The sequence below is a fragment of the Struthio camelus genome, chromosome 19 (genome assembly GCF_040807025.1).
Source record: "Struthio camelus isolate bStrCam1 chromosome 19, bStrCam1.hap1, whole genome shotgun sequence".
In the NCBI taxonomy this organism is placed as follows: Eukaryota; Metazoa; Chordata; class Aves; order Struthioniformes; family Struthionidae; genus Struthio; species Struthio camelus.
The window spans coordinates 8814527-8840331 of NC_090960.1; the positions used below are offsets into that span (position 1 = coordinate 8814527).

Consider the following 25805-nt stretch of genomic DNA (forward strand, 5'->3'; position numbering starts at 1 on the left):
CTTAGTAAGTGAAGCAGGGATTCTCACCTGCATCAGACTGGCCAAAATCTGTACCCTCCTAGATTGCGCTGCTCCACTCAGCGCCACACCTGCCTGAGCCTTACCAGCTGTGTGACTTGCCTGGCCTTTTGGCCCCATGTCTTCAGCACTCCTACCACGTGCTTCTCTTCTCCCCACCGTGCTCCGGTCACACTGAGATGACTGTGATCGAGCTCTTCATTTTGACTTGCTCCTTCTCACCTCCCCATACAACACCCCAAAGTCTAGTCTAGAGGAAAAGGGGCATTCACCAACAAAACCTTGTAAAAAGCTCACAAGAGCCACTGATTTAGTTCACTATTATCCTTGTTAAGGAAGGAATATTTGACTTCTTCCAGCCTGATCCATCCTCTTAGAACATCTTCCTTTTCAGCAGCAAATAGCATGGTCTCTCTGTTGTACTACCACTTGCCTGCACTAAGGAAACAGAGAGTCAGCTTGAACCACGAAGCTAAGTTCTCATCAAAGCAGGTATCTAAATGCTTCTTCTCTCAAGCACACCTTGCTGCAGAAAGACTTAACAAATCCTGTGGGTTTGCACTGACTGTTGGCATCAGAGCTGCACAGAAAACGGTGCTGTGCGAGAGACCTGGAAACTTTGTGCAAACTATATTTTATAGGATTATCTGCCTGGGAGTAGAGGGTAAGTAGGGGAAGAGCACTTCAAAACAGAGTAGGAGCCCTGCAGTACAAAACAGTTTGACAGAACCACAGCAGAAGTCTTCTCAAGGGTCTTGTACCAGTCAGCATGGTTTCTTGAATCATATCTGTCTGGCTCTATGCTATTGCTAGATTTGAAGTAATTTAATTCACAAAACAGGATTTATTACGTTCTCACTGCACTGTAACATTTTATCTCTTAATGCTTTCCTTCCCCACCCACCTCTTGCTAAAGAAAACAAACCTCAAATGGATCAGCCAGCCTTAAAATTCAATAAAGGAGATATCCAGAAGGATGTGAGATCCAAATACAACATAGCAGGAGAGTGAAATCTGGAAAATTGCCACCCCAGTTGATTGGGGAGCTTCAAGTGCATTAAGGCGGCCAATCACAGCTTGGAAGAGGAATGAAGCCGAGCAGGGTTTGAATGTTAGCTGTGGAGCAGCTTCTGAATGTCTTCCATGTGCTACAGGTCAGTGTGAACCAGAGGGTCTCATCTAATCTCAATTACCACAGGAGCAGATCCCATGGGGCGGGATGTCCCCTTTCCTGCCCTACCAAACTGTTCTGCTCATGCCTAAGTAGCAAAAGCACTTGCACAGCTGCTGCTGGAGCACGTCCCGGAGGAGCTCTTCATGCTGCCTGAGGAACAACTCCCCACTTTTCCAGGGAGAGGAGCTACCAGCTGGACCACACTGCCTCAGAGAATTCAGACCTAACTGAGCACAGTGCAGTCCAGACATCTCAGCACACTTAGGAACAAAAAACAAACAAACAAAAAAAAAAAAAACAAAAAACCAACCTATGAATTCTTGTCTTCCAATTACAGACAAGATTTCAGAGGGGTCGACTATGCTGTGGCCCTCCACTACCTCTTCTAGCATTAGATTGCAGAGGGATTTTAAAGAGGAATGGCCTGGAAAAACACATCTTGCTAAAATGTTCAGCAGCAGCTTCATCCATTTACAACAGGAAATGTGAAATGGGTGTTTGTAAAGATTTTAACATTTTCATTTCACAAAGTAAGCAGAAGTCAAGAGAAATCAAGCGACTACTGCAAAGTTGCAAATGAATAGCTAAGCCAAGAACAAAATCCTACTTTGCCAAATGATTTTGCTGTCTGATAATTCCCCCACCCCCACCCTATCCAGAACTACTAAGTCACTCTCAGGTTTGCCCGTTCACACACAAATGTACAAACGTTTAAAGTTTTGAACCAATTTTCTCTTTACTTCACAGTCTTGGCAAAACAAATTGCATTCAAAAGTCATTGCACATTAATATATTAATCAAACATTTTCAAAATAAATATTCTTTTTAAATAACCCTGTCTTTACATCACTGCAGTAGCAATTCTAGAAAAATCAGTGCACAGAGTAGCAATTTGATTAATCAGCTAGACTTGAATCAAAAGAAAATAAGAGGTGAACCTTTTTCTCTCCAAGCAGGCTGCATGCAGTAAGTCTCAGCAAGCTTCCCTAGCACATGATCTCTCTTCACACTTGCTGGGAATGATTTTATCTCCCATAGACACTGTCAGAAGTCAGTGAAATCTGATTTGCGTGCAAAGCTTTGTACAATGCAAATTTCACAACCTGGTTACTGATCAGTCCTGCAGAGGTTCCAAATACTACAGTCATTGCTAATGAGATCGATGAACCAATGCTATGGAAGGAAAATGCTTGAACCCTCAGTCCAAGGAGCCCACATTCAAGCTACTGAGAAGTAAATTCATAGCTGATCCAAGAGCACTAACAGTGTTAAACAACACTCAAATGAATGGCTCAGTTATACCTAATAGCTTATTCCATCATTTTGCATATTCTGACAAGTGCTTCCAGGGCAAAAATAAAGCAACTATTTTTCCCCCACTAGCTCTTAATTCACCAGTTAAATCACAGCAGTAAGAAGCTACACTTCTTGGCCAGTGAAGCGTATGTTACAGCAGGAGGAAAAACAAGCAAAAAAAAAAAAAAAAAATCAAAGGTGCATTAATGGCTCTAAAGAGAAGGTTCAGGACTTAGTGATCTTGAATCCATGTATCTAACTGGGAAAAAAAAAATCCAACAGAAAATTAGTGTTCCCATATGATCTATAAGTAGTTAGATGTCACTAATCAGCCCTGCAAAGGGCAGTATATTTTCTTTAAAAAGGAATCTTTCCTGCATCACAGTGCACACCAGGAAAATTTGGAGGGTTACCAGATTATTTCCCACAACTGCCAGGAATGACTTTTCTGAAGTGAGAGGAAAAAAGACTGATATCAACTTCCTTCAAGACCCCGGAGGTTCCCTTTGAAGCCCTTTCTCAGTAGCAGGGGGAGAAGTTGGATGCAATGCTCTAGGTTGAGAGAAATACCCAGAGACATCCCTGTGTCCAGAGATGCTCTTGGCTGCACACTAAGGTAAATTCAAGACCACCAAGAGTCTTGTTTCCAGGTTATGAGCCTGTTAACTGCCAATTTGGAGCAGCTGCTTACTCCGAAGAAGTATAACTTAAGTGTAATTAAGTATCAAAAGAAATAGATGCAAGGGAAACAATCACAAAGAGAACCTCCAGTTCTAGTGTTGCCATGCATAGGGAGAAAGGAATACCGCAGTAGGATAGCAAACCCTCAGAGCTCTACGAGGTAACCCAGGCTGTTTAGATCTCTTCCCTTTCTCTGCACATATCCACCACTGAAGTCCATGAAAGCTATGTGCCTTGAGGGAAGGCGCTAATCCTTGGTGCTATGGACCATGCCCCAAGATTCAGCCAAAATGGGAAATAAGAAAGCAATGAGTTGTGGAGAAGTTCTGTTATCCTATTGGTTTTTCTTGTCCTCTGGTGGGAAGTATGGAGGAGGGGGTGGCTGGTCCTGAAATAAAGGCAAAAAAAGATCAGTTCATGGCTAAGAAAAATCCACTCAGAAAAACCTTGCTTCGTCATTGAGAAAAGAACTGCTAACGCAATATGGCCCTCTAAAATCCCTGCTACTTGCACAATTTTTATTCACGTATGAATAGGATGAAATCTTTGAGGAAGATAGATTTAGCAGGGATCAGTTACACTGATGGAAATATGGGCCTCCTCTTTGCAGGCAACACACTCTTGGGCTCACGTTGCAAAAAGAGAACGATACAGGAACTTACTGTGGGCATATAGACGTTATGTGGGTTGACTGGGCTGTAGTAAGCACTGGCAGCAGCTTCGGCAGCCTTCGCTTCAGCTGTCACAGAAGCATAGAAGTTACAGGCTCAGAAAAGCAGAGATTTTTTTTATAATCAAAAGCTCGTATTTCTGGCTTTCAAGCATTATAGCTAGAGGGCTATTTGACCACCACTAAAGCTGCAAAATAGCTCTGATATAAACATGACAGTTAAGCATAATCTCTTCCAAGTAGTAAAGCGCAGAGATTCAGTTGCCACAGCATTGTCTAGTCACAAACAAAGTAGACCAAGATTTAGTTTGGAAATGTCACCTGGGATTCTTGTTAGCCAAGGAATAAATGCTTACAGCTGCTTTGACTGAATACAGACAATATCCCATAAAGGCAGTCAACAAACCATCTTCTTTGGTAGTTAAAAAAAACAAAAAACAAAAAACAAACCCGCACAAGTTGATAGCAGCTCAGGGGATTCAATACTTAAAAGAAGGTAAACTATGAGGCTAATCTAGATCCTCCGTTTCTGCAGAGTACAAAAACCTTTTTTGTTTCCGGATCCAGGCCATTTTCTGAATAATAGTTCAAAGCTGACTGGTTGTTGATTCAAACCGAAGAGACAAGCTAAGTCCTTATCCAGACAAACATCCTTAAAATAAAGAGGTCTATAGTTCTATTCAACCACAGACGCTCGTTTCTTGCTTTTTTTTCCCCAGGCAGAATCTTTTAAGATCATGTTCCAAATTATTCTGATAAATCCCAAACGAGTGAAAACACGAGACTAAATTTTCTCCAACTCCTTTCCATTGTCTATGCCTCAGTTCCATATTGTTCAGGGTAAAGTAACCAGGTTAAAATGAAGTGGGGGGCTGGGAGGGCCAATATCAGCAAAGTCACACCATTTGCTTACTAAAACGGACTAGAAGCCTATTCCATCCTTGGTTTGTTTTATTCATCACAGAACAAATTTATCACAATAGGAGAATCACAAACTGTATTTGCTTCCATCACACCACAAGAAAAATCCAACCACAAAATATCTACTGATGATATTCAGGCTGGCCTCCAGCCTGAGCAGAGGACACAAGGCTGGGGATTAGGGGAGCTCCCTAATCCCTCTCTCCTAAATGATTTTAACTTCTAAGTGGAGCTTCTAAATTGACTCTAAGTTCCCCAAGAGATAGCAGACATGAAACCTGAAAGGCACTAACACAATTATGACTTCTCAGAGCAGTAACATTGATGCTCAACATCATCAGTCCCATAAAGAAGGATTTGTTCTACGTTTTTGCAGAGCTGTTGTCAAGAAGTGATAAGACGACGTCTGCCAACTTCTTTCCAGTGCCTATACTACTGAGGTTCTAAACGTGAGCTAAGTCAGTTGAACACACTTCTTACCTGCAGGAGTGCAAGGTAGGTCTGGACCACTGACGGGTGGTTCCATGGGCCCTGGGTACGGTGGGGGTGGAAGCTGCATGTAACCCATGTCTCTATCCATCATAGGGGGGCCAGGATAAAACTCTGAGGGAAGGAAACAACACAGCAGAAGACTTAGCTCCTTTAGGTACGTCATAACACGCAGCCCAAATAAGCCAAAAGGCAAACACAATTAAGCTAAGGAACAGAAGTTACGTAAGGCACCAGACCCAATGTAAAAGAAGATATAAAAATTGTATTTCTTCCCCTTTTACCTATTCTTAACTTTTGCTAAGTAGAACAATTTCTACCTTCAATTCCCAACCTACCAGGAGGAGGCGGTGGGTAAGGATAGCCCCCATTAGCTGCAGGTGGTGCAAAAGCATAGGATCCATTCGGCATGTAGGAATAGCCATAAGCTCCATTGGGTACTTCACCTCTGGAGGCTGGAAAAGTAAAGGTAAGTTCATCGCATCAAAGCATCAAGCCTGCATCCAATTCAGTCCAAGTGGGCCTTCTGTGGCTAGAAGGCCAACAAACTCAAAGAGCTCTTATCTGAAAAAACAAACAAACTCCATCCTGCTGCTCATTGGATGTGAAAAAGTTATTTTTAAGCAAGCAACTTCCAGCTACAGCCGGAAATTCAAATAGACTTCAAATATCCAACTTGTTGCAACTTAAACTACCCTTGCTGTAACATAAGGCGAGGGCTCCTGAAACCACAAAGCTAAACCTCAGGCACCACTAGACTCCCATACCTTGAGATGCCACTTGCAGCATACGCTGTCCAAACTCGATAGCGCCCCCAGCTGAAAAGGTCATTTTGAATGTGGCAGATCCTTCCCAGCCACCTGCAGGGAGGAGAGAGAATTCAGAAGTACAGAGAAGCCTTTTCGTTGCTATTTAGGCTCCATGCTTTGTCTGCAGATCCCTTGTATGTAACGCTTTAAAAGGCTTATCTCAAATATGTAAGAAAAAACTGCAGATAAAGCAGCAGAACTACAGTATTATCAGAAACATTCATATTGGACAATATTTTCAGGTCAAGAGACACCTTAAGAAGAAACATCAATGAGGGAGACATTCAAAAGCTTCCTAAAGTTGTGCCTGTTATCATACCAGCTGCTGACAGACCAAGCTATCACGAGGCACTGGATTTGCTCTAGCTTTGTATAAGATTAGTGCAGAAGACAGGCATTTTTGTTAATCCTGTTTGCTAAAAAGCCTTTGCAGCTACACCTAACTGTCAGCTATAAATTAGCTTGGGAGTTCGAGTACCCAATGAAGCAAAGAGCTTAATGAAAAACATAGACCACATAAATCCATTAGAGTCCACAGAAGATACTTCAAGCCACTAATTTTTTATTATCCTGCCATCTCATATTTCAGACTAAAAAAGAAAAACATGCACAGCCTACAGTCCCCAACAATGCATCAAAGCAGCAGCTCTGTCAGTGCTGAAACAGGGACATGTAGATTAAAGAGCCTTTTGAGCTTAACCAGACTCATGGCTGTTAAAGCAACATCCTCATTAAAGGAGATAGCCTCTGGGGAAGACTCACAGAGATTTAGCTAAAGCCTTTTTGCCTTTCACACAGTTTCCAGAGTTTTTCCTCACTGCTTGGGCTCCCTCTCATGCTGCACTGCCCCATTCTGATCCTCCACGGAAGCTATAATGCTGATTTTATGATTATAGACTGAAGTTTCCCAAGCAGTGTATTGCGATTTCAGTGCCACAGCTAGTAGGAAAAAAAAAAAAAAAATCAAGCTGGGGAAGAGAAAGAGTTTATTGAACTATGTGCCTTTGTTAAGAAGAGGAAGCATAAGAGACAGTGGTAAAGTACATTTCTTCTTGGAAAAAACGTCTACCCTTCCCTTGTTGAACATAATACGAAACAGCCCCTTGAAGACTCCTGAATTTCAAAATAGCCTGTTCTTTCCCCAGAAAGTGTCGTTTTTACTGCTAAGATACACTGGTGCAATAACATGCCTTTCCTTGAACTGTACAAGAAACTAATGACAGAGAACAATACTCTGGCGATCTGCATCTGAAAACCAACATAGGTCTTGGAAAGAATCAGAAGCGTTTTGCGTAGAAGGATCTGGATGAAGAATTAATAGATAACCCTAACTGACCAAAACTAAATGATATCCTCAGTCTTGCTGACACAGTCTGATCTCTGCTCCGATGTTCAGTCAGTGAGATCACTTGGCTGACTGAACTTAATATTTTGTACAGAGGGCAGGAATGAGATCAGTTACAGAACAGATCTCTTCATTGTAACTGTACAGGAAGCAGACAAGGGAAATATTTTTAGCTACTGGTTTTAAAGAAAGAAACACATTTTAGCGGGACTGTAAAAATCCATCTGGTCAGTATCCAGTTTAGGTCAAACTGGATACTTACTTCGCTGTGAATTAGATGTTCTCCATCTTAGTTCAACTGCACGTCTGTATAATACATACCTCCTGCCTCTGCTTTCACTGTACCCTTGATATAATTTGCTCCAAAAACAGGCTGCTTAATCTCACAATCTTTCAACAAATAAAAGGGCATCATGAAAGACTGCATAGCATCCTTTCCCTTTGATACAAAGATAACCTGAAAAGAAAAGAACATCACGAAGAGTGTTTAAAACAAGCAGGAAACACAGTTGAACTTCTTATTTGAAAAGAGTTTTCAATGCACTGAAGCTGCTTCCCACATCTGAAACTTCTAGTCAATTCTGCAAAGAGCAACAAGGCTAAACTAAAGCTTCAATGCAATAATGTAAAGTGCCTTCTAGAAACGTTATCCTTGCTCAGATAATACTCCTCCCAATTTCTAAAGAACTCCCAGCTCCACACAGCTATGATTTAGTAGCTTAACTGTTACATTCAGCACTTCCAGACCACTGCTAATTTCCAATCTTGAAGATGCCTGATAGAGTAAGCAGCTGTCTGTATAAGAACTAATCAGATTTTATCATCTTTTGACAAAGTGACTGGACGTGCAATGAATTCATAATGCTCCCCAGAGGGAGGGGATGAGCCATACTTCAAGCGGCAGTAGGTTATCCCAACTTTCATGCACTGAGAACATTTAAACACAGAATTGAAAAGAGCTCTTATCTCCTTAGGCAAGATAATGCCTTTTACTACTTACTCGGTAGGGAGTCAAGAAAACACTCCCTTTCTTGGTCCCTTTGAAGGCATCTGGCATAGGTTCGATATCACTGAAGGAAACTTCTATGTGATCATAGGTCATCAAAACGCTACAAACAAGACAACAAGAGAAGAGACACAGTGTTACAGCTCAACACTGTGGTTCAGCATGAATATAGTCTATTGACCAACCAAAACGAGCTTTAATCTCAGCCAAACGCTCAGCAGATGTATCAGTTTGACTTGTTTTTTTGTTGGCAGGAACAACTTAAGCAGTACTATCTACTTGTTCCCAGCCTTGTGCTTCTTCCTCAGTGTGCTGGCACTGCTACAGCCATTCGCATAGGCAGGTAGTGAATCTAGTCAATTAAACTGATCAAGATCTGATTTTTGTTTTTTTAAAAAACTTGCGTTGCATTTCTGCTGGATCAGTTCCCTAATTTGGTTTGCCACAAGCAACACAACAGAGGAAGGAGTGCAGAGGCAGGAACTGCTTAAGCTGGCTTATGCGACAAGGCTGTTGAGCGTCTAACCTCAGCTTAAGCACTTCTATCATAAAAACGCAATCAGAGGAACATCTCTTTTTTGTCACTAGAGTTTGTTAACCTGTGGTGTCCGCCCTGACTCCTTAATGCTCAATTAGAAACTGACCCGGTTAAAACGGGTGCAACACCCTTCTATGGATGCAGAAGGTAGCAGGTATTAACACAACATCCACACTAGACACGCTAACATTCAAAGCTGGACAAGCCTCTGCTGCATTTATCTTTGGCAACGTACATGTTACCATCCCTAGTCATTCGCCTTTCCCTTCTGCCAGTGGGTACTTGCCCCCACAGCAAAAGCCCAGGGAAGGCTGAGGGGGCAGTGGCTTTAGTCACTATACAGCATATGAGCCGAATCAACAATGCGCGCAGCTTGGGCTGCGGCACGGGCACGCATCCGCTTTGCCGGTTATAGCGCAGATAACTTCCGACCCCAGGTAGGCTGGCAGCTGGGAGCACATTAAGCAGCCAGATGTTTTACGTCAGCGAACGCAAACTTAAGCCACAGACAAGAGTTTCCCCGAATTCTCAGAGGAAGGTTCATACCCCTAATGGCAGTCAGGGGCATAACTCCCGTACCAATCTTCCAGCTGGCCTCACGGAAAGGAGCCCTGCGGAATGAACCCCTCTTCTGTCTCGGGAGCAGCTGACTGCCCCGCCGGGTCGGGACCGGGGCGCCGGGCGGGCACACGGGGCGAGGGCCGCCCACCGCCCGGCAGGCGGGGGCAGCTCCGTGGAGGCTTCCCGTTGCGCGGGCGGCAGAGCGGCGAGATGGGGGCCCGGGCTGGGGGGGGGGGGGAAGGGGGGCAACAGCCCGACCCCCGCCGGGGGGGGCACTGAAATGGTTAAACCCTCCCCCCACCCCGCTCCAGGCACGGGGGGCCCCGCCCCCACCCGGCCCGCGGCGCCCTAACGCTTCCCCCCGTGAGGGGAGGGAGGCCGCCCCCCTACTTCCCCGAGGAGATGGCGGCGGGCGCGGTGGGGGCACCTCACCTCTCGCTGTTGTTAACGATGACGCCGCCGCCCTCCGAGTGGTTCCTGTTCAGCGCCATGGCCGCCGCCGCCTCCTCGCAGCACCCAGCCTGCTCTGCGCCTGCGCCCGGCGGATAGCGGCCGCCCGTGACGTCACGACGCGACGGGGCGCGCTTCCCTCCCCCCAGCGCATGCTGGGAGTTGTAGTCCCCCTGCAGCCCAGCGGGCGCCATGTTCCCTCCTCAGCAGCCCTTAGCGCCCCGTGGGCTGCCCGGGACAGGCTGCAGCGGGGGCCGGGCCGGCTTGCGGGGCGCTCCCATCCCTTTTCTGCCCAGCATCAGGCCCCGCGGCCTCGCTCACCGCCTCCGTCGTGCCCCCCAAAGCCCCAGGGGCTCTAGCCATCCCTCAAGGCCTGGCAATCAGTAGGGCTTTTGTACAAAACAAGGGACGTTTGTGGGAGCGGGAGGCGGAGACGCGGCTCCCTCGCACCGCGCCGCTCTGCCTGGGCCTGAAAGCTTGTCTCTGTTCCCCAGCTGCTGAAGTTAGCCTCCTAAAATACGCTACCTCTCCCAGCACGTTCATGCCGACAACGGCTCGCCCTCGCTAAAAGCGGGAGCCCCGCCGGGCTCGCGCGTGGCCCTCAGGGCGCCCGCCGCGGCTGAACGGGGAAATGTTTGCGGTGGATACCGAGGCGAACGACAAATTCCTCCCCGCGCTGCCCGGCGGCACCACGTGCGCTTGGTGCCTTACAGATATTCTAAGGGATTCCAGCCGAGAGCCAAAAGTCAACTGTTTTATAATCGCTTTATACTCAATATTACTTTTAGTGGGCTAAAAGTCGCCGTTCATATGTTATTAAACCCCCTCTTTATGCTCTCTGCAGGGAGCAGCAGGGATAATCCGAAGATCCGCTCTCCTGCTCCTCGGGAGGACTCTCTGAAGCGCTGAGAAACCTGTTAATCATCTGGTTACATGTCCCTCTCACCGTATATAATAACACGGTTTAAGTTGTTTGGAGCCTGCTTGACTCGGCCGCGGTCTTCCTGGCTTCCCGTTTCAGACGGCTCCGTGGCGTTCGCACGGGCGCCCTGGAAAAGTTGCGCTGCCTGGGTAGGAGCCTGCAAAGCAAAAAAAAGCAAAGCAAAAAAACCTCTGGCACTGCTCAAATTGCCGTTTCGTCCTAAAACGCTGTATTTTGTTGCGGCTTGCACCGTCGCTTTTTCCCGAAGGCGTTTCCAGGCCAGCCCGCTAGCACATGAAATATTCGCTTTTCCTGGGATGTCGTCCAGTTTAACATGTAAAGGGGGAGCTGTTTGCATGCCACGTGCAACCATAAGTGATTTTAATGCTGCTTGGCAGGATCTCCCAGGGAAAAGCCAGAAATAAATGAAACGGAGACAGAATTGGACTCTCAGTAGGTGGCCAGGGCAAATTCAGGTATTTGGTAATGCAGAGTAAAAAAAGCATCTCAGATAGCTGGTGATGCTTTATCTAAAATGAGGCCCAGTGCCTTTCACAGCAAGGATGCGTAGAGTTTCCAACTGTTTTTCAATTCAGATGCTTGACGCACACGTTGTGTTACAGATGCTTGCAAACAGACTTTGGAGCCCAATATTAAATGCTCTCTGTGCAGAAATCACCCTGCTTTTGGTTTGTAAAATTAAGCCTTTATCTTCAAGAGAGTTAAACTGAAGGGACTCTAAGGCACGTCTGGAAGAAATCTGGGAACAGGAAAATATCTGTGGCATTTGCATAGCTATACTATGAGTATAGTCTACTGCCTCCAGGTGGGCAAGCAAGGAGGTGGGAGTAACTTTTAAAAAATTATGGTTGCATACTTTTGTTTAAAATAGAAGCCCTTTAAAGCTAATCAATCTGTTCTGAACATTTCTTCATATCAATAACCTATATACTATGCAAATATATTGATAACATATATTTTTCTAAATTACTTTTAATGGATTTGAACTTTTCCCTGCAGGGTTTGCAGCCCAGCCCCCTCCAGCCCTGCCTGAGCACCTAAGAATCAGATGGAGTAGGGGAAAGGAGAAAAGCTGCATAATGGAAACCAGATTTAAATAAATGCAGTGACATAATCTGTATAGTTCTTGGCAAGAAAAAAGCAAAGTTGTGCTTTTCATATCCGCTTTTTAATAAGCTGTAAGTTTCCCTTTTAAGAAACTGTTATAATAAACAGTCCTGATTCCTCTCCTATTAAAGGCAGTAGCAAACATCCACTCAGCTTCCACTGAAGTTCCCAGCTGAAGCACTGCCACCTCTCATGAGTCACAGCTTGCCCGATAATGGTGTTTTTCTTGTAGAGGTTTGGTATTAAGAAACTCAGCCTTTGTTTAAAAAATGCTACTGGTACAAGTGCTTGTGTGCGTGGAGATCTCTGGACCGCCTCATTACATAAAAAACGTTGGAAATTTACACTCTAAAAACTTAAAACTCTAAGGAAAAAAGTGCCTAAACTACTTAATTTCATTATTGTTAAGCTGAGGACAGAGGTAGAAGAGACCCAAAGAGAAAAGTGAGACAAGTTAATATTTTGAATTGCCCAGGACTGGCAATATCACTATTGGATTCTAGGATTCTTCCATTCCTTTTGCAATCGAGCAATAAAAATAAATATTTGGCTCAATTCCTTTTGACACACGTGGAAAATAAAATCTCTTGTTATTTTAAGCCAGATGTACAGGACACAGAAAAATAAACAGGAGGTAATCGGACAACTCTTCTAGTTTGGTATTTAAAGGAAAGACAAACCAAGAGCTATGTCTGTATAATATTTAATGGCAATTCATAGTCTCTAATATCATTATATTATTCCGTTACAGTTTCTTCACACACTGTAAAAGACTCTACAGTAACTGTATATTTAAAAAATAATCCTAATTAAAAAGAGGAACACTCTGTGACAGCAGAAATAACTCAGGAGAACACAGAAAGGCTATTTAAATTGCACAGTGCTATCTATCTAAACCCACCACACTTATCCTTTCATTTGCAGCAAAAATCAGAGATCCAGGGTTGGTGTAATGCACATTTCCTAATCATTCCAGTTTACACCACAAATTATTGGGAAGACAGGATCAACGTGTCTGAGCAAACTCTGGTCCAACAGCCTGGAGGATTGTTCCCATCTGAAATTGTTTAGAATTTGCTTTATGCCCTGAAACATGAGGATTTATAGCACTTTCAACCAGAATGAAAAGCAGCAACAGGAAGGGGAGGTTTTGATAATGCTTTCCAGCTGCATCACATCTACAGAAGCCCTTGAAATCCTCTGTAAAGCTGTGTATCCGCATCCCAGCTAATGAGGCAAAGATGAATTAAGCAACTGGCCCTCGACCGCAGAAAGCCAAGGCACCACCGGAAGCAGAGCCCGGACGCACGGCAATTCCCCCTTGGCAACAGGGACAGAGAGGAAAGGGAAAAGCGTAGGATCCCTCCAAGCCATCCCAGACCCTGCAGGGGTTCAGAGACTTGCATCTCCGCGTTGGGCGCGATGGAGCAGGGAGGGCTCCGCGGCTCCCCAAGCGCGCGGTCCCTCCAGGGTGTAATCGAGCTGCCTACGGCCATGCAAAACAGGGCAACGGCCCAGATCTGCTCTGTTTACTCTGGCAAAACTCCTCGCTGCAAACGGTGGGAGTTTCGCCTGAATAACAGTCACATTTGGGGCCCAGACAGAGCCGAGATGTTGGCCCACAAGCAGGATCTCTTCCTGCAGGCGTTCAGCAGAGATCAAGGTTACCTTCCTCTTCCTCTTGGGACACAGCCAAGCATGGGCTGTTGCACATCTCTAGCTCTTTAATCTGGTTACACTATTTCTGATAGCGAGTCCTCCCTGGTGTTAACAAAACAGCACCCATCCCTGTGCTATGTCACCGCCGACAGCTCACGCAAAGGCAAAGATTGGCAGGAAAGGCTGGCGCGAGGGAAACAAAGCGTTTTTGAGGCAGGAGCTCAGGACGCGAGGAGCACAATCCTGTCCGGACACGAGTCCAGGCAACATTCCCACTGACCAGCAAAAAACCGAGATTTCATCCGAAGATTTAGCGCTGAAAGACATACCTTCCCTTTTCCCACCGCTTGCAGGGTTTCAGGGCTCACCGCCTCCACCAGGTCCGAGATACGGGCCCCGAGAGCACCTAGGGCAACGACGGCTGATCCTTCCAGCCCTCCGTCCCCGTGCCCAGGGCACGGGGCGGCAGCAGCGCTCGGCGGGGGGCTCAGAGCTGGCACATCAGTCCGCCAGCTGCATTCGCACCCTCCCGTCCTCCCGCTGGGACCCGATAGCGGTGGTCGTCGCTGGCACGTCCAGCTTGGACGCGCCGCGGAGGTGGTAGCTTTGGCAGGGGGACGGACGGGCAGCCGGAGAGCAGCCCCTCTCCCTGCGGTAGCAGGATTTGGCAGCGCCGGTAAATCAGGGCCCTTTGACTAGTTACAGTAAAGGAGCTCTTTAAGCCTCAGTGTTTATGTAAATGCGGCTTTAGCTTTAAACCTCTTGGCCATGTGTCTGCCTTTTCTCCCTGGCTCCCCTTGAATATACTACTATGATTTCCAGCTCATCCTCTGGGAGATATATATTTTTTCATATATATAGATAAATGGGCCATTTTCCATGCCTTTGGAGGCCGATGCGTCATCAGTGACTCACTCATGCCAGAGACGAATCCGACCGATTCGTCGGACGAATCCCTCTCTAGTTATATATTACACAGTACACAGCATTAAGTTTTTGTAAAGCAAGCTTCAGGAGGTAGGTAACAAACTAACCCCAGAAAAAATAAACTTCTAGAAAGGCGCGCTGCACCGAGACAGGGAGCTGCCTGTGCTGCCGTTAGCAGCAGGATTTCCCTGCCGCCGCCGTCACATCTCCAGGGCGGCGGACCTGAAAGAGCTCCTTTAGAAAACGTGAACTGCCATCTAGCCTCAGCCCGAAGTTTCCACCTTTGCCAGACGGGATACTTCCTCGAGAGTTGTTTTTGCTAACTATCACTTACTGCCAGAGTTATACAACCGACATGTAGCTCCCAGCTGTCCCTAAAACACACCGCTTGCCCCCGGGACATACTCACGGCTTCGCTTTGGCATGCGTTGACCTCTGTGAGCTAGAGGGTACCTTTACAGCTCAACTGCGCCTTGGCTACTTCAGGAACTGGCAGCTTAACCATACTAAAATCCCCTAAAATAGCATGGTGAATTGCTGTCCTCATCTGACGGGCAATTTGATGGTAACGCTTCCGTAAGCCGTTTCTGAGGAACGTGTTAACTAAAAGCACATCCTCAGACTCGCCGTCTGCGCCGCTCGCTTCGTTATCTCAAGGCAGCACGCGGCGCTTCTCGCCAGGAGGATCTCCCGTTTCCCGGCTGCGGCAGGAAGCAGTCCCGCGGCCGCGGGGCTCCAGCCCGCGCGGGACCCCAGCCTTTTCCCGAACGCGTTCGAAATACCTGCCGGCCGCAGCGCGAGGGATGGAGCGACTCTCCTCGTTTCTCGTTCGCAGCGCTAACTGGCGCTCAGCCCCTCGGGGACCCTCGGCATCACCGCTCCTCTGCCCGCCGGGCTCCTCCGCCTCCTGCCCAGCCCAGCGCGCCCCGCTCGGCCCAGCTCGCCTGCCCGGAGCAGCGATCGCGGCCGTGCCGGTACGCAGCTCCCCTCCCGTCCCCCCGCCGGCAGCCCCTCTCGGCAGAGGCCGAGGCCCGGCGGCTACGCGGCGCCGGGGAAGCCAAGGCGTCTGCTTTGGGGTCTGCCCGGCCCGTGCCAGGCTCGCTTTGTCAAAGGCACTTCAGAAGGGAGCACGGAGGTGGTGCTGCTGAGCCGAACAAGCGGCAGCACAGAGCCCGAGATAAGGCACAAGGCACGGGTCGCCAGGGCAGCGCGCACGCTTATTTAGAAGAGGAACCAGGCAACCCAGCAGCTGGCCAAGACACAGCTTTGAATTTACACGGCGCTTGCTATGAGCAATGTGCTTTACCGAGAAAGCCCAGCTCGCCATCCCCGTTGCGCAGACAGGGCAACTAAGGCACAGAGCAGCAACAGGACTCGCCCAAGTTCGCTCAGCTGGCCAGCGGCAGAGCCGGGACTCGAATCCAGAGCCTCCTGGGTCCCAGTCCACGGCTCTACCTACTAGACGGCTTCATCCACCCCTGGGTCGCAAGCAGCAGAGAACAAGGAGGGAGGGCTGTCACAGAGAAATACGACGCTACCAAAGAGAAGCCATGACGGGGGCAAGTTACTGCACGAGAGACTCTTCTGGGTCTTCCCTTGCTCCAGCTCCCTGGGAGTTACCTGCGCTTTAGCACCGAAACGCAATCTTTCTTCAGCGGCCCAATCTGCAGGTGGGCATCGACGCTCTCCAGGAAGAAGGCTGGTTTCAGGTTGTAGGAGAACAGAGAGGGGAATTGGTGGTTGATCTTGTTCTGGAAAGCGTCAAACTGACCCTTCTTAAAACGGGAGACCTTGAGCTGCTGCAGGCAGGTCATCTTGGAGTCCTTGACTCCGTAGAACGTCAGGGCCTTCTCTGAATACTCCAGGAAGACCCCGATGGTGTGGAAAAACGGCTGCTGGATGACAGACTCAAAGCCACCAAACCAGGCCACATAGTTCTGACCGTTCCACTGCAGGCAGCAGGACTTCTCGTTCCGCCCCAGGCGGCCGCGGTCGTAGGACTCCCGGGGGTTGAAATCCTCCGCGATGACGCCAATGCTGACCCAGCCGTCGATGAGCTCCACCTCCCAGTAATAGTTGCCACGGTTCATGAGGTTCTCGCCCAGCACCTGCTCGCAGTTGATGAACCGGGTCACGCTCTCCGGGTAGGGGATGGGGCAAAGCACCCGCTTGGCCCCTTTGGTGCCGAACAGCTGGATGAACTTGTCAGCTGTGTCGCTGTCCAGGTCGATGATGAAGGCAACTGTGTGGGGCAAGAAGAAAACACGAGCATGAGGAGGAAAGCAAGAAGAAATCTAAAACAACCGCTCCTTGCACTCAGCTCTCGCTGCCGAACAGGTTCTCCCCAAAAGCCAGAGGCAGCCCCCAGCGTGCAGGGCTCTGGGGGCTCTCCCTGGAGCCAACGGCCGCTGGAGCCATCCACTAACATGGGGGATTTCCAGAAGTAGCAGCCCTCCTCCGAGTGCTGCCGGACGCTCCCACCCCAGGAATTCAGCCCTGGACATGGATCGCTGCCGACCACATAGCACAGCCGGAGCCCGATCCCACGGCACGTTCAGCCCCTGCCACCGCGAAGAAGCACACTGCGGCCCAGCACAGCTGGCTCAAGTCCGGGCTCTGCCTCCCGGTTCCCAGAGAGGTGCACCCAACACTGCCGAGGCAGGTCCGGCCACACAGAGCTCCTGGCCCTGAGGACCGCTTGGCCATTGCCCCTTGCGGCTCCCCCTCAGTGGAGATCTCACCGGGTGAACTTGAATCCCCCGTCGTGATTCGGACCCATGTGAGGCCGGGGGGGACTCGCGCGGCATTGGAGCCCGACCCAAGCCCTGCGCCCTATAAACAGCCCCTGGCGACGTGGCTGGGACCTGAGCTCAGCCACGAAGGCTTGACTTGGGGCCAAGGAGGAAGGAAGCAAGCCCAAGGATGGAAAATCAGCTGCCTGCTTTGTGCGGGGCATGGAGATACTTCGTCTCCACTCCTCACTCGCCCACAGCAAGGTTCTCCAGTCTCCGGACTTGTTTCAGACCAGCCCCTTCCTTGTCCCACCGTGACCTGCTCAATAAGCACCCAAACAGCGCTGCTGGTCAGGAACTTCCTCAGATGATGGCCAGTTTATCATCAGCTTTCTCAATGCACACGCCTCTCCCTCGGGCTCCTTTTTTTCCCTCTCTCCCTGCATTGCTGCCCTGCTGTCACAGCACTCTCTGTTCAGCCACTGAATTATCCATCAGCTTAATGCATTCAAAGCTGACCCTCATCAGACTGCTGTTCTGGAGACGAACGAGGCAGATGCCCAAATTCTGATCTAATTAAACAGAGGATCAAATTTGTCAATGGCTGGAAGGCAGCACAAGTTACATGATATGCCTACAAACCCCTGGCAGCTGGTCCGGCAGAACTAAGGAAAAAAAGCACCTAAACAGACTCTGACTGTTGTCAGGAAAGCAAGGAGACTTCCTCATTAGCTGAGCAATATTTCCCCCGGGGCATGGCAGAGCTCCCGCCAGCCGTGGGCCTGAGAGCGGGGCCTGCCGGGCAAGCGGGACGGAGCCAGCCGCCTGCAGAGAGGAAAGGGAAGACGGGTCTTAGCAACGAGCGTCAAAGCAAAAGTCCATCGCTTACATTTCAGGAAGTAATCACGGCTCTCCAGGCAGGCGGGACTGTTCGACTTGTCTGGAAACTGGGACTCAGCCACCGCTGCAAAGACAGGGACGAATGGTTTTACCCCCAGCAAAGAAACCAGAGCCAAACCCATGAGTGTTACTGGAAGCCAGATGGTGGGCAGAGCGTGGTGCCTGGGGAGCACGGGTGCATGGTACCAGACACATGCCCTCCCACTTCTCCATACAATGATGGAGACACACCGTTCTCCTCCGGCATTTTGGTCTGGGATGTTTTGTGAATATATATACAAAAATTCAAACGCCTCCAGGATGCAGCAGTTTTGGGCATGACTGAGCCAGGTGCGGACAGGACAGGGCAGATTTTGAGCAGGATCAAAAATGCTGCATTCATCAGCTCCTTTTCCCTGCGCTGCCTTTCCTGCTACCTTATCCTGACCTCACCCCCAACACCCCGACGGTGCCCGGCTGCATGCTGCCACGGCCCCCAAGCTCCAGCCCACGCCGTCTCCTGCGCATCCCTGCAGGCTCTGGTGTAACAAAGGATGGAGGCCACCTTGGCCACCTCCTGGAGACAAGCACAGGCGGCAAGGACCTGGCTGCAATTCTCATGAGCGTCCAAGAAAATGAGAGGCTGCAAGGAGCTGAGCCTAAGCGAGAGCGCGCAGCAGGGAGAGGCCTGAACCTTCAGCTGCTGCGGCTTTCTAACACTGGCAGGTTTGGGACACCACAGCCTGCCTGATGAAGAGGATCGTCTGTCCCGGGAAGAAAAAGTCCCCTTTCATGGGAGGCCACCTTGGCCACTTGCCCCTTCCTGCACGGCCCTGCCTAACTCCCAGGCTGTTTGTTGCCTCTCAATTCCCTGGTCTCCGTGGAAAAAATTTATAAAACCTCAAGTACGAGGCGCAAGCCCAGACAGTGATTGTGAAATGCACAGTGCAACTGTGCCGGGCAGCTTCCAGGGCTGGCAGGAGAGGGATCAGTGCTTTCGCCAAGCCTCAAGCACCTCCTGGCCACTCCTGCGCGCCCCGCGGGAGGGAACATGGTGGCTGGGTGCCCTGCACGGCATCTCCAGCCCGGGGGGTGCATACAAACCTTCCTCCGTCTCCTGGAAACTCAGCCCGTCAACGCCTTTCCCCAGCAGGTGGTCCCACTGTTTTTTGCAGGCAGCAGACAGCACATCCTTCACCGTGCGCACGGCTTGGGTGGATTTGGTGAAGCTCAGCTCGTTCTGGAAGCTCGGAGCAGGGGAGAGATTTTCTTCCATGGCTATTTTTAGGGCCTGAAACTCCTGAGCCAAGGAGGAGACAGGGTTGCAGGAGATTTCAAACAAGCCGAAGCTGCCTCTTGTTCCGCAACCCCACCCTGCCCTGGAGGATTTGGGAACTGGCAGCTTGCAGCACTTGGCCCGAAAACAGACTTGCAAGAGGGAGGAGACCGCTTTCCCGGCCATGCGTTCCTGGCGCCTTCTCTTTGCTCCCTTTCAAATCTGGACCCAGACCATGCTCATCCCCAAGAGCAGCGTCTCCTCCCAAACAGGTCTCTTCTCGCTAGGTTGCCGGCAAGGGGTGGATGCTAAAAGGGGGCAGTGGAACAGCCCAACGCCTAGTACCGCACCTAGGCAATGCACCAGCTTCTCCTGAGGCGCTGTGCCAGGGAGGGGATAACGGAGGAGAAAGTTCGGCAGCCTGGCCACCCCCAGGAGAGGGGAAGGGAAGGGAGAGGAACGTGCAAATGGGACTGAGACTCTGCAGCCCTCACATCCCGCTGCACCTTGCACCCAGCTCCACCTGAAATGGGGTGGCATGTTAAAAAAAGAAAAAACAACATACCTACGTATGTATAGAGAGAGACATTGTCAAGCCCTGTCCCCACGCACCTGGAGGAAGTAGATGGTGTCTGTGCTGGAGACATTCTCCAGGTTCTGCTTGCACTGGGCCAGCTTGGCTCGTCTCTCCTCCTTCCAGTGGAGATCGGCCTCTGCGTCTGCCAGCATGGAGCGCTCGCCGTTCTCGATGAAACCCGCCACCTCCTTCTGGAAGGTTGCCAGCACCTCGGAGGCTTCTGCAAAGAGCTTCTCCACTCTTTCCCTCTCCTTGGTGGCGGCGCCCTGCACAGGGAAGAGAGGTCCGTGCTACCATCCGCAGGCGGGGAGGTTGGGCGCAGGGGTGGAAGGAGAGCACCCCAGTTTGCTCTGCAGGGTGCCCCCAACACCCCATAGCTCCCTCCACCCAAACCCAAGGAGCTCAGAGTACTTTCAACCCAGGTGACATGGACCAGCTCCTCCAGGACGCCTCCATGGCTCGTTCCCAGTGGGACACAGATGCCTAACTCAGGTGGAGAGACCAGGCTGGCCTGCACTGTGGTTTATCGCTCCAGCAGCTCAGGTTTCCCCAGGCAGTGACACATGTGTGTGCTAGGGCCAAGGGGGACCAGCAAACCCCCTCTGAACTTGGGGAGAGGGGATCTAAGAGCCGGAGGATGCTTCGGCACGGTCCTCCTGATGTTCCTCTTTCCACGTTATAAACGAAAGCAACCAGAGGTGATGTGAGGGGCCAGATCCAGCGTGTTAATACAGGAGCAAGGACCCACGGGGACAGGGTCACTGGCGCGTCACTGAGCACTTTCTCCTCTGTAAGCACCTTTCTTACACCCTGCACGCTCTGATAGCTGGTGGCCCCTTTGCCTCTGCTCTCCGGCCCCAGTGCAGAGAGACGCTGACAGAGTGAGCCCATCACGCAGCGATGACCAGGAAAAGCCATCTCCACGAGCCAGAAACGTCTCCCGGCTCCATGCCCAACGCGCGCTGGCCTCACGTGGCTGGAGCGGTCAGGGGGAGCAGAGGGCTCCTGTCCGGCCCCACCAGGCACCTTAAGCTCACCTTAATGAGCTCCACCATCTTCCTGGTCTGCGCGATGGTGACCGCCAGCTCCTCCAGCTCGTTCTCGACATTGCTCAGGAATTTGGCTCGCTGGGCCTTTGGACAGAAAGGACAGACGCTGAGCTGTGCCGCCAGTGCCGGGACGGCAGCGGGGCACCCGCGGCGCGCACCCGCCGCGGACTCCGAGAGGCAGAGGCCACCGTACGCCAGAGTCAACGGCGACAAACCCAAACTCTCCCTAACTCTAACTAAGCTGTTTTTCTCCTGTTCCTCCCCCTGCCACCCTCCAAACCTGTCTGATTTGCAAACATCCTTTCTCGCTCGGTCATGAGACCAAAGGAAAACAAGTTGGATTTTGAAAACTAGGCTCATTTTCAGGCAGTGCTTGCAGCAAGTACAGCAAAGCTGCACACTCAAAATGGGCCTCCGAGGCTGGAAAAAACCTGCAACTCATGTGGAAACCAAAAGACAGACCCAGAGCACTTAGGAAATGCAGCGTCGCGTCCCCTGGATGTTTCTCGTAAGAGCCTTTACGCTTTACTGCAAAACAGCTCGAGAGCACGGGGCGCTCCTTGGCCGCAAAGGAAACATCGTCCGAACACAGCATTTCCTGACGCTCTATTGTTAGCGCCGGCCGTTGCCCCGTCACGAGGCCGGGTCCCGCGGGAGCCCGGAGGGCAGCGCGGCTCCTCGCCTCGCCTGGGAGCTCTGCTCTCTGCGCACGCCGCTGGAGGCCCGCCAGGAGTTTGGGAGTCAGCCAGGCGCTTGCAAGGGAGTCCAAACGAACGTCGGTATCGGTGGGAGCAACCCATGATGCGTACGGACGGGCAAAAAGGGGGAAAAAATAACCCAGCTGCAACCACAGCATGAGCCCAGGGCACGGAAAGCCACAGGGGCAGCATGCCCGGAGCTGCGGGAAAAGCCCCGGTCCCACCTTCCCCCGGGCTGCTCAGCCTCCGTGCCCCAATGCCCATCGGGATTTGCACCTGGAGGGGGGAAAGGACGCCTTCCCCGGCCCCCTTTCCCACCCTGAAACGCTAACACAGTCACCGAGAACGGCCGCGCGGGTGACGTTAAACAGCGCCTGTTGAGGACCAACAGCTCCTCGGGGCTGGGATCACCCGTGTTTTCTATTTTAAGGCATTCGACGGCTGATAACGCTGACAAAAGGGTTTCCCTGCGGCCCAGGAGGGCCAGGAGGGAGCAGGGTCGGGGCTGCTCCCCGCCGGCGCCGTCTGCAGCCCCAAGGCTCTCCGCGGAAAAGGGCGAATCGCCGCAGGGCCGCGCCGCCACCCCGTCTCGGACCTGGGCTAGCGCGGGGACGTCACCGCGCCGTGAGCTTCGCGGGGGGCTCGCGTCTTCCGGGGCCCCGCAGAGTCCCCACGCACTCGAGCCAGGAGTGCTGAGGCTGCGGGGAGCTTGGGGGCAAGCTGCCTTCCTCCCGGGGAGTCCCCGGGGGCCAGCGCCAGGCTCCCAGGGAGGCCCGTGGGTGCGAATTTGGGAGGTGACTCAGCCGCATCTGGGAATGGAAGCGATGGAAAAAACCCCGCTGCCAAAACGCAAGAAGACAGAGGGCTCACGGAGCGGGAGCGGCGGCCGGGCAGGGCGCCAGCACGCGGAGAAAAACCTCTTTGACGATGCTGTGGGAACGAGACGGCGGCGGAGGCGGCGCTGCCACCCCGCTTTCGCTCGCCGCCCCCAGCCCCGAGGGCGCCGGATCCCCGCAGCAGGGCCGTCCCTCCCCGCGCTGCTCGCCCCCTCTCCATCCCCACATCTGCCCCCAACGCCCGCCCCGGGGCCGCCTGTCCCGTCCCCCCCTGCCACGGGGTGTCCTGCTGGGGCAGCACCCCGTACGCACACCCCCCCCGCGCGTGGGGATGTGGGTGCTGCACCCGCCCCACCTGATGCTCCCTGCGCTGGGATGAGGTCCCCAGATGGGGCGCAGTGTCCCGTGATACCCAGGGTGCAGCACCCTATCCCAGCTGGAACAGCACCCTGTAAGCCCCCCCCCGGCTGCGAGTACGTCCCCCGTGGGGCAGGGGTGCAGCACCCACCCCGTGTGGGGTGCTCCACCAGCGCAGCACCCCAAACACCAAGCACGCAGGGATTCGGTCCCTCGTGGGGACGGGGCGCAGCGTGTCACCCCACCCGGGTGCAGCACCCCATCGCACCCAGGGCACCCTGTGGGGACGCTGGCTGCGATTAGGTCCCCCGTGGGGACACGAGGGCAGCACTCACTGAGGAAACCCCACCGACACAGCACCCTGCACCCCCCCCCCCGGCAAAGATTAGGTCCCCCGTGAGGACACGGGCGAGGCACCCACCCGACAGAGCGCGCCCCACCGACACAGCACCCTGCGCCGTGCAAGCACGCGGGCTCCGCGGCGGCGGCACCCACCCCGCCCGCTGCCCCATCCCTCCCCAGCAACGCAGCACCGCGCGGACGCCCCCCACGCGCGGACGCCCCCCCCCCTCCCCACCACGCACCTCCTTGTGCTCGCGCTCCCGCTCGAGGGGCACCACGTCGTGGGCGCGGTGCTCGTGGGCGCGGCAGCGGGCGCACACGCACGCCTGCTCGGCGCGGCAGAAGCCGTCGAGGGGCTGCAGGTGGCGCGGGCAGAGCCCCTCCTCCAGCCGCCGCAGCGGCGCCACGAGGCGGTGGGCGCGGAAGGCGGCGGCGCGCCGGTGCGGCTCCAGGTGCGGCCCGCAGAAGGACGCCAGGCACACGAGGCACGACCGCGCCGCCGCCGCCCGCGCCTCCGCCGGGCACACGTCGCACAGCACCGCCGCCGCCCCCCCGGCGGCCGCCGCCGCCGCCTCCTCCTCCTCCTCCTCGGCGCCCGGTGCCATCGGCGGCCCCGGCGGGCTGCCCCCGGGCGGGGAGCCGGCCGCGGCCCCCAGCAGCGGCAGCACCTCGCAGAGGGCGCGGTTCTTGCGGAGCCGCAGCGCCGCCGGGAAGGGCTCCTGGCACAGCGGGCAGCGGGCGGCGGTGGCGGCGGGCGCCCCCCCGTTGGCGGCGGTGGGGCCGGGCCGCTCGCGGAGCGCCTCCAGGCAGCCCTGGCAGAAGTTGTGGCCGCACGGCACCGTCACCGGGTCCTTGAGGAGGTCGAGGCAGATGGGGCAGCCGAAGGGGCCGTCGGGCAGCCCCGGTGCCGCTAGGGCCAGCCGGAGCGCGGCGGCGGTAGCGGCGACGGCGGGGGCCGGCGGGGCGCTGCCGGGCGCGGCCTCCATCCCTGCGCGCCCCGCCGCCCCGGCCCCGGCGACCAGGGGGCGGGCGGCCGCCGCGCTCCGCCCCGCTCCGCCCGCGCCGTCGGGGCGCAGCCCGGCCCCGCCGCTCCGCCGGGGTCCGCTGCCTCGCGGGGGGTCGGTGCCCGCCGGATGGGCTGCTTCCCAGGACGCTGCCGCCCCCCCTCCCCGAATCTGCCCCCTCCCGGGGGATCTGCGCCCCCTCCTGGGAATCTACCCCTCCCTCCCCCCCCCCGAGGGATCGCTGCCTCCCAGGGGATCTACTGCTCCCCGGGGGATCTGCTGCCCCTCGGGATGCCCTGTCGCCGTGGGGGATCCGGTGCCCTCCTGAGATCTGCTGCACCCCTCCCAGCCCCGGGAGGGCTGGCGCCAGCTCACTCCCAGCTACCCCCAGGGCTCTGCTGTCCCCAGGGGACTCGGCTGTCCCTCCAGGAGGTCCTGTCCCCCCAGGGAAGCTGCCTCCCCCCTGGAGGTAAAACCCAAACCTACCCCCCAGCCGCTGGGGCTGCGGGGGGTGGGGGGGTCCTGAGCACCCTCCAGCACAAGGGTGCCCACCCTTTCCTGCCCTCCTGCCCCTGCCGGTGCAAGGCTTGCAGCCAAGTTGCTTGCAAGGCCACGGGGCAGCAGTGCGCACGTCACCCGTGGGGGTTCAGTGCCCCGGCCCCCTTCCCGGTGAGCTTTGACTCAGCCCTGGCCTTGCCAGCACCCAGGACAGGTCGGGCGCTGGGTGCGAGCTCTGGCTGGCAGCTGGTCGACGCTGTGGGTTCAGCCACCGTCTGCTGGCGTGGGCTCATCCCCCCGGGCATGGAGGGAGATGCTTGAGCTGTCCCAGCCAGCCGGGATGCTGCATCCAGCATGGCACCAGCAGTGCACACTGCCACCCTGCCCAAGCGGGGATTGCACGTAGGCAAGCTGGCCCAAGGTCCCACCAAGGGACGGGGCTGGGAGAAGCAGGAAGGCATGGCGTGATGGAAGAAGCATGGCAAAACTAAATGCACTAGTTTACAACCAAGGGGATTCCTCCTTTTAAGCCTTTTTTCACCGAAGAAAACAAGCTGCTGTGATTCATTCCCTGCATGTTTGCCTGCACATCTTCAGCATCTTTGAATCTGGCGCCCAGTTTTGGCCGGTTAGTCCTCAGCCAGCATCCCGGCTGAGGCTGTGCCTGCGGGGGCGGCAGGGGAGAGCGCTGACTCTGCCAGCTCACCCTTGGAAAAGCTTTGATCGAGGCTGTGGCTTTTCGTCAGCGCCACATCAACCTTGAGACAAAGCCGTAGGAAACCAGGTTTCCTTATTGCAGAGCTACAGTAAATAAAGCCCCTTCTATTTCTGACGCCGGCTGGATGCCACAAAGAGGCTGGTTCCCGCAGCCGGCCCCCGAGGATGCAGCCAGGCATGCCAAGGCCATGTAGGGATGAGTGCCGGAGCCAGGGCGCCTTGGCTCACTCCTGCTAGCGCTGTACG

General features: G+C 53.3%; 2 protein-coding genes across 5 annotated transcripts; both read right to left on the reverse strand.

Annotated features, from left to right (window-relative positions):
• Nucleotides 1–1902: 1902 nt before the first annotated feature.
• On the reverse strand, nt 1903–23912 carry WBP2 (WW domain binding protein 2). Of its 3 annotated transcripts, none has more exons than XM_068913202.1 (9): nt 23907–23912; nt 9941–10011; nt 8404–8512; nt 7725–7860; nt 6017–6109; nt 5588–5704; nt 5241–5363; nt 3832–3908; nt 1903–3557 (listed from the first exon to the last, which is right to left on the reverse strand). In XM_068913202.1, exons 2-9 carry the CDS (start codon nt 9997–9999, stop codon nt 3504–3506), a joined length of 768 nt encoding a protein of 255 aa, XP_068769303.1. In that variant the 5' UTR covers nt 10000–10011; nt 23907–23912; the 3' UTR covers nt 1903–3503. The 3 variants fall into 3 exon arrangements, with proteins under 3 accessions (XP_068769303.1, XP_068769304.1, XP_068769302.1); XM_068913203.1 differs by having other exon boundaries at nt 23901–23912; XM_068913201.1 differs by lacking the exon at nt 23907–23912 and having other exon boundaries at nt 9941–10167.
• TRIM47 (tripartite motif containing 47) lies at nt 10707–24337 on the reverse strand. Of its 2 annotated transcripts, XM_068913199.1 has the most exons (7): nt 23583–24337; nt 21096–21191; nt 20094–20324; nt 19310–19505; nt 18216–18290; nt 16215–16836; nt 10707–11037 (listed from the first exon to the last, which is right to left on the reverse strand). In XM_068913199.1, exons 1-7 carry the CDS (start codon nt 24324–24326, stop codon nt 10923–10925), a joined length of 2079 nt encoding a protein of 692 aa, XP_068769300.1. In that variant the 5' UTR covers nt 24327–24337; the 3' UTR covers nt 10707–10922. The 2 variants fall into 2 exon arrangements, with proteins under 2 accessions (XP_068769300.1, XP_068769301.1); XM_068913200.1 differs by lacking the exon at nt 10707–11037 and having other exon boundaries at nt 15846–16836.
• Between the last annotated feature and the right edge of the window lie 1468 nt (nt 24338–25805).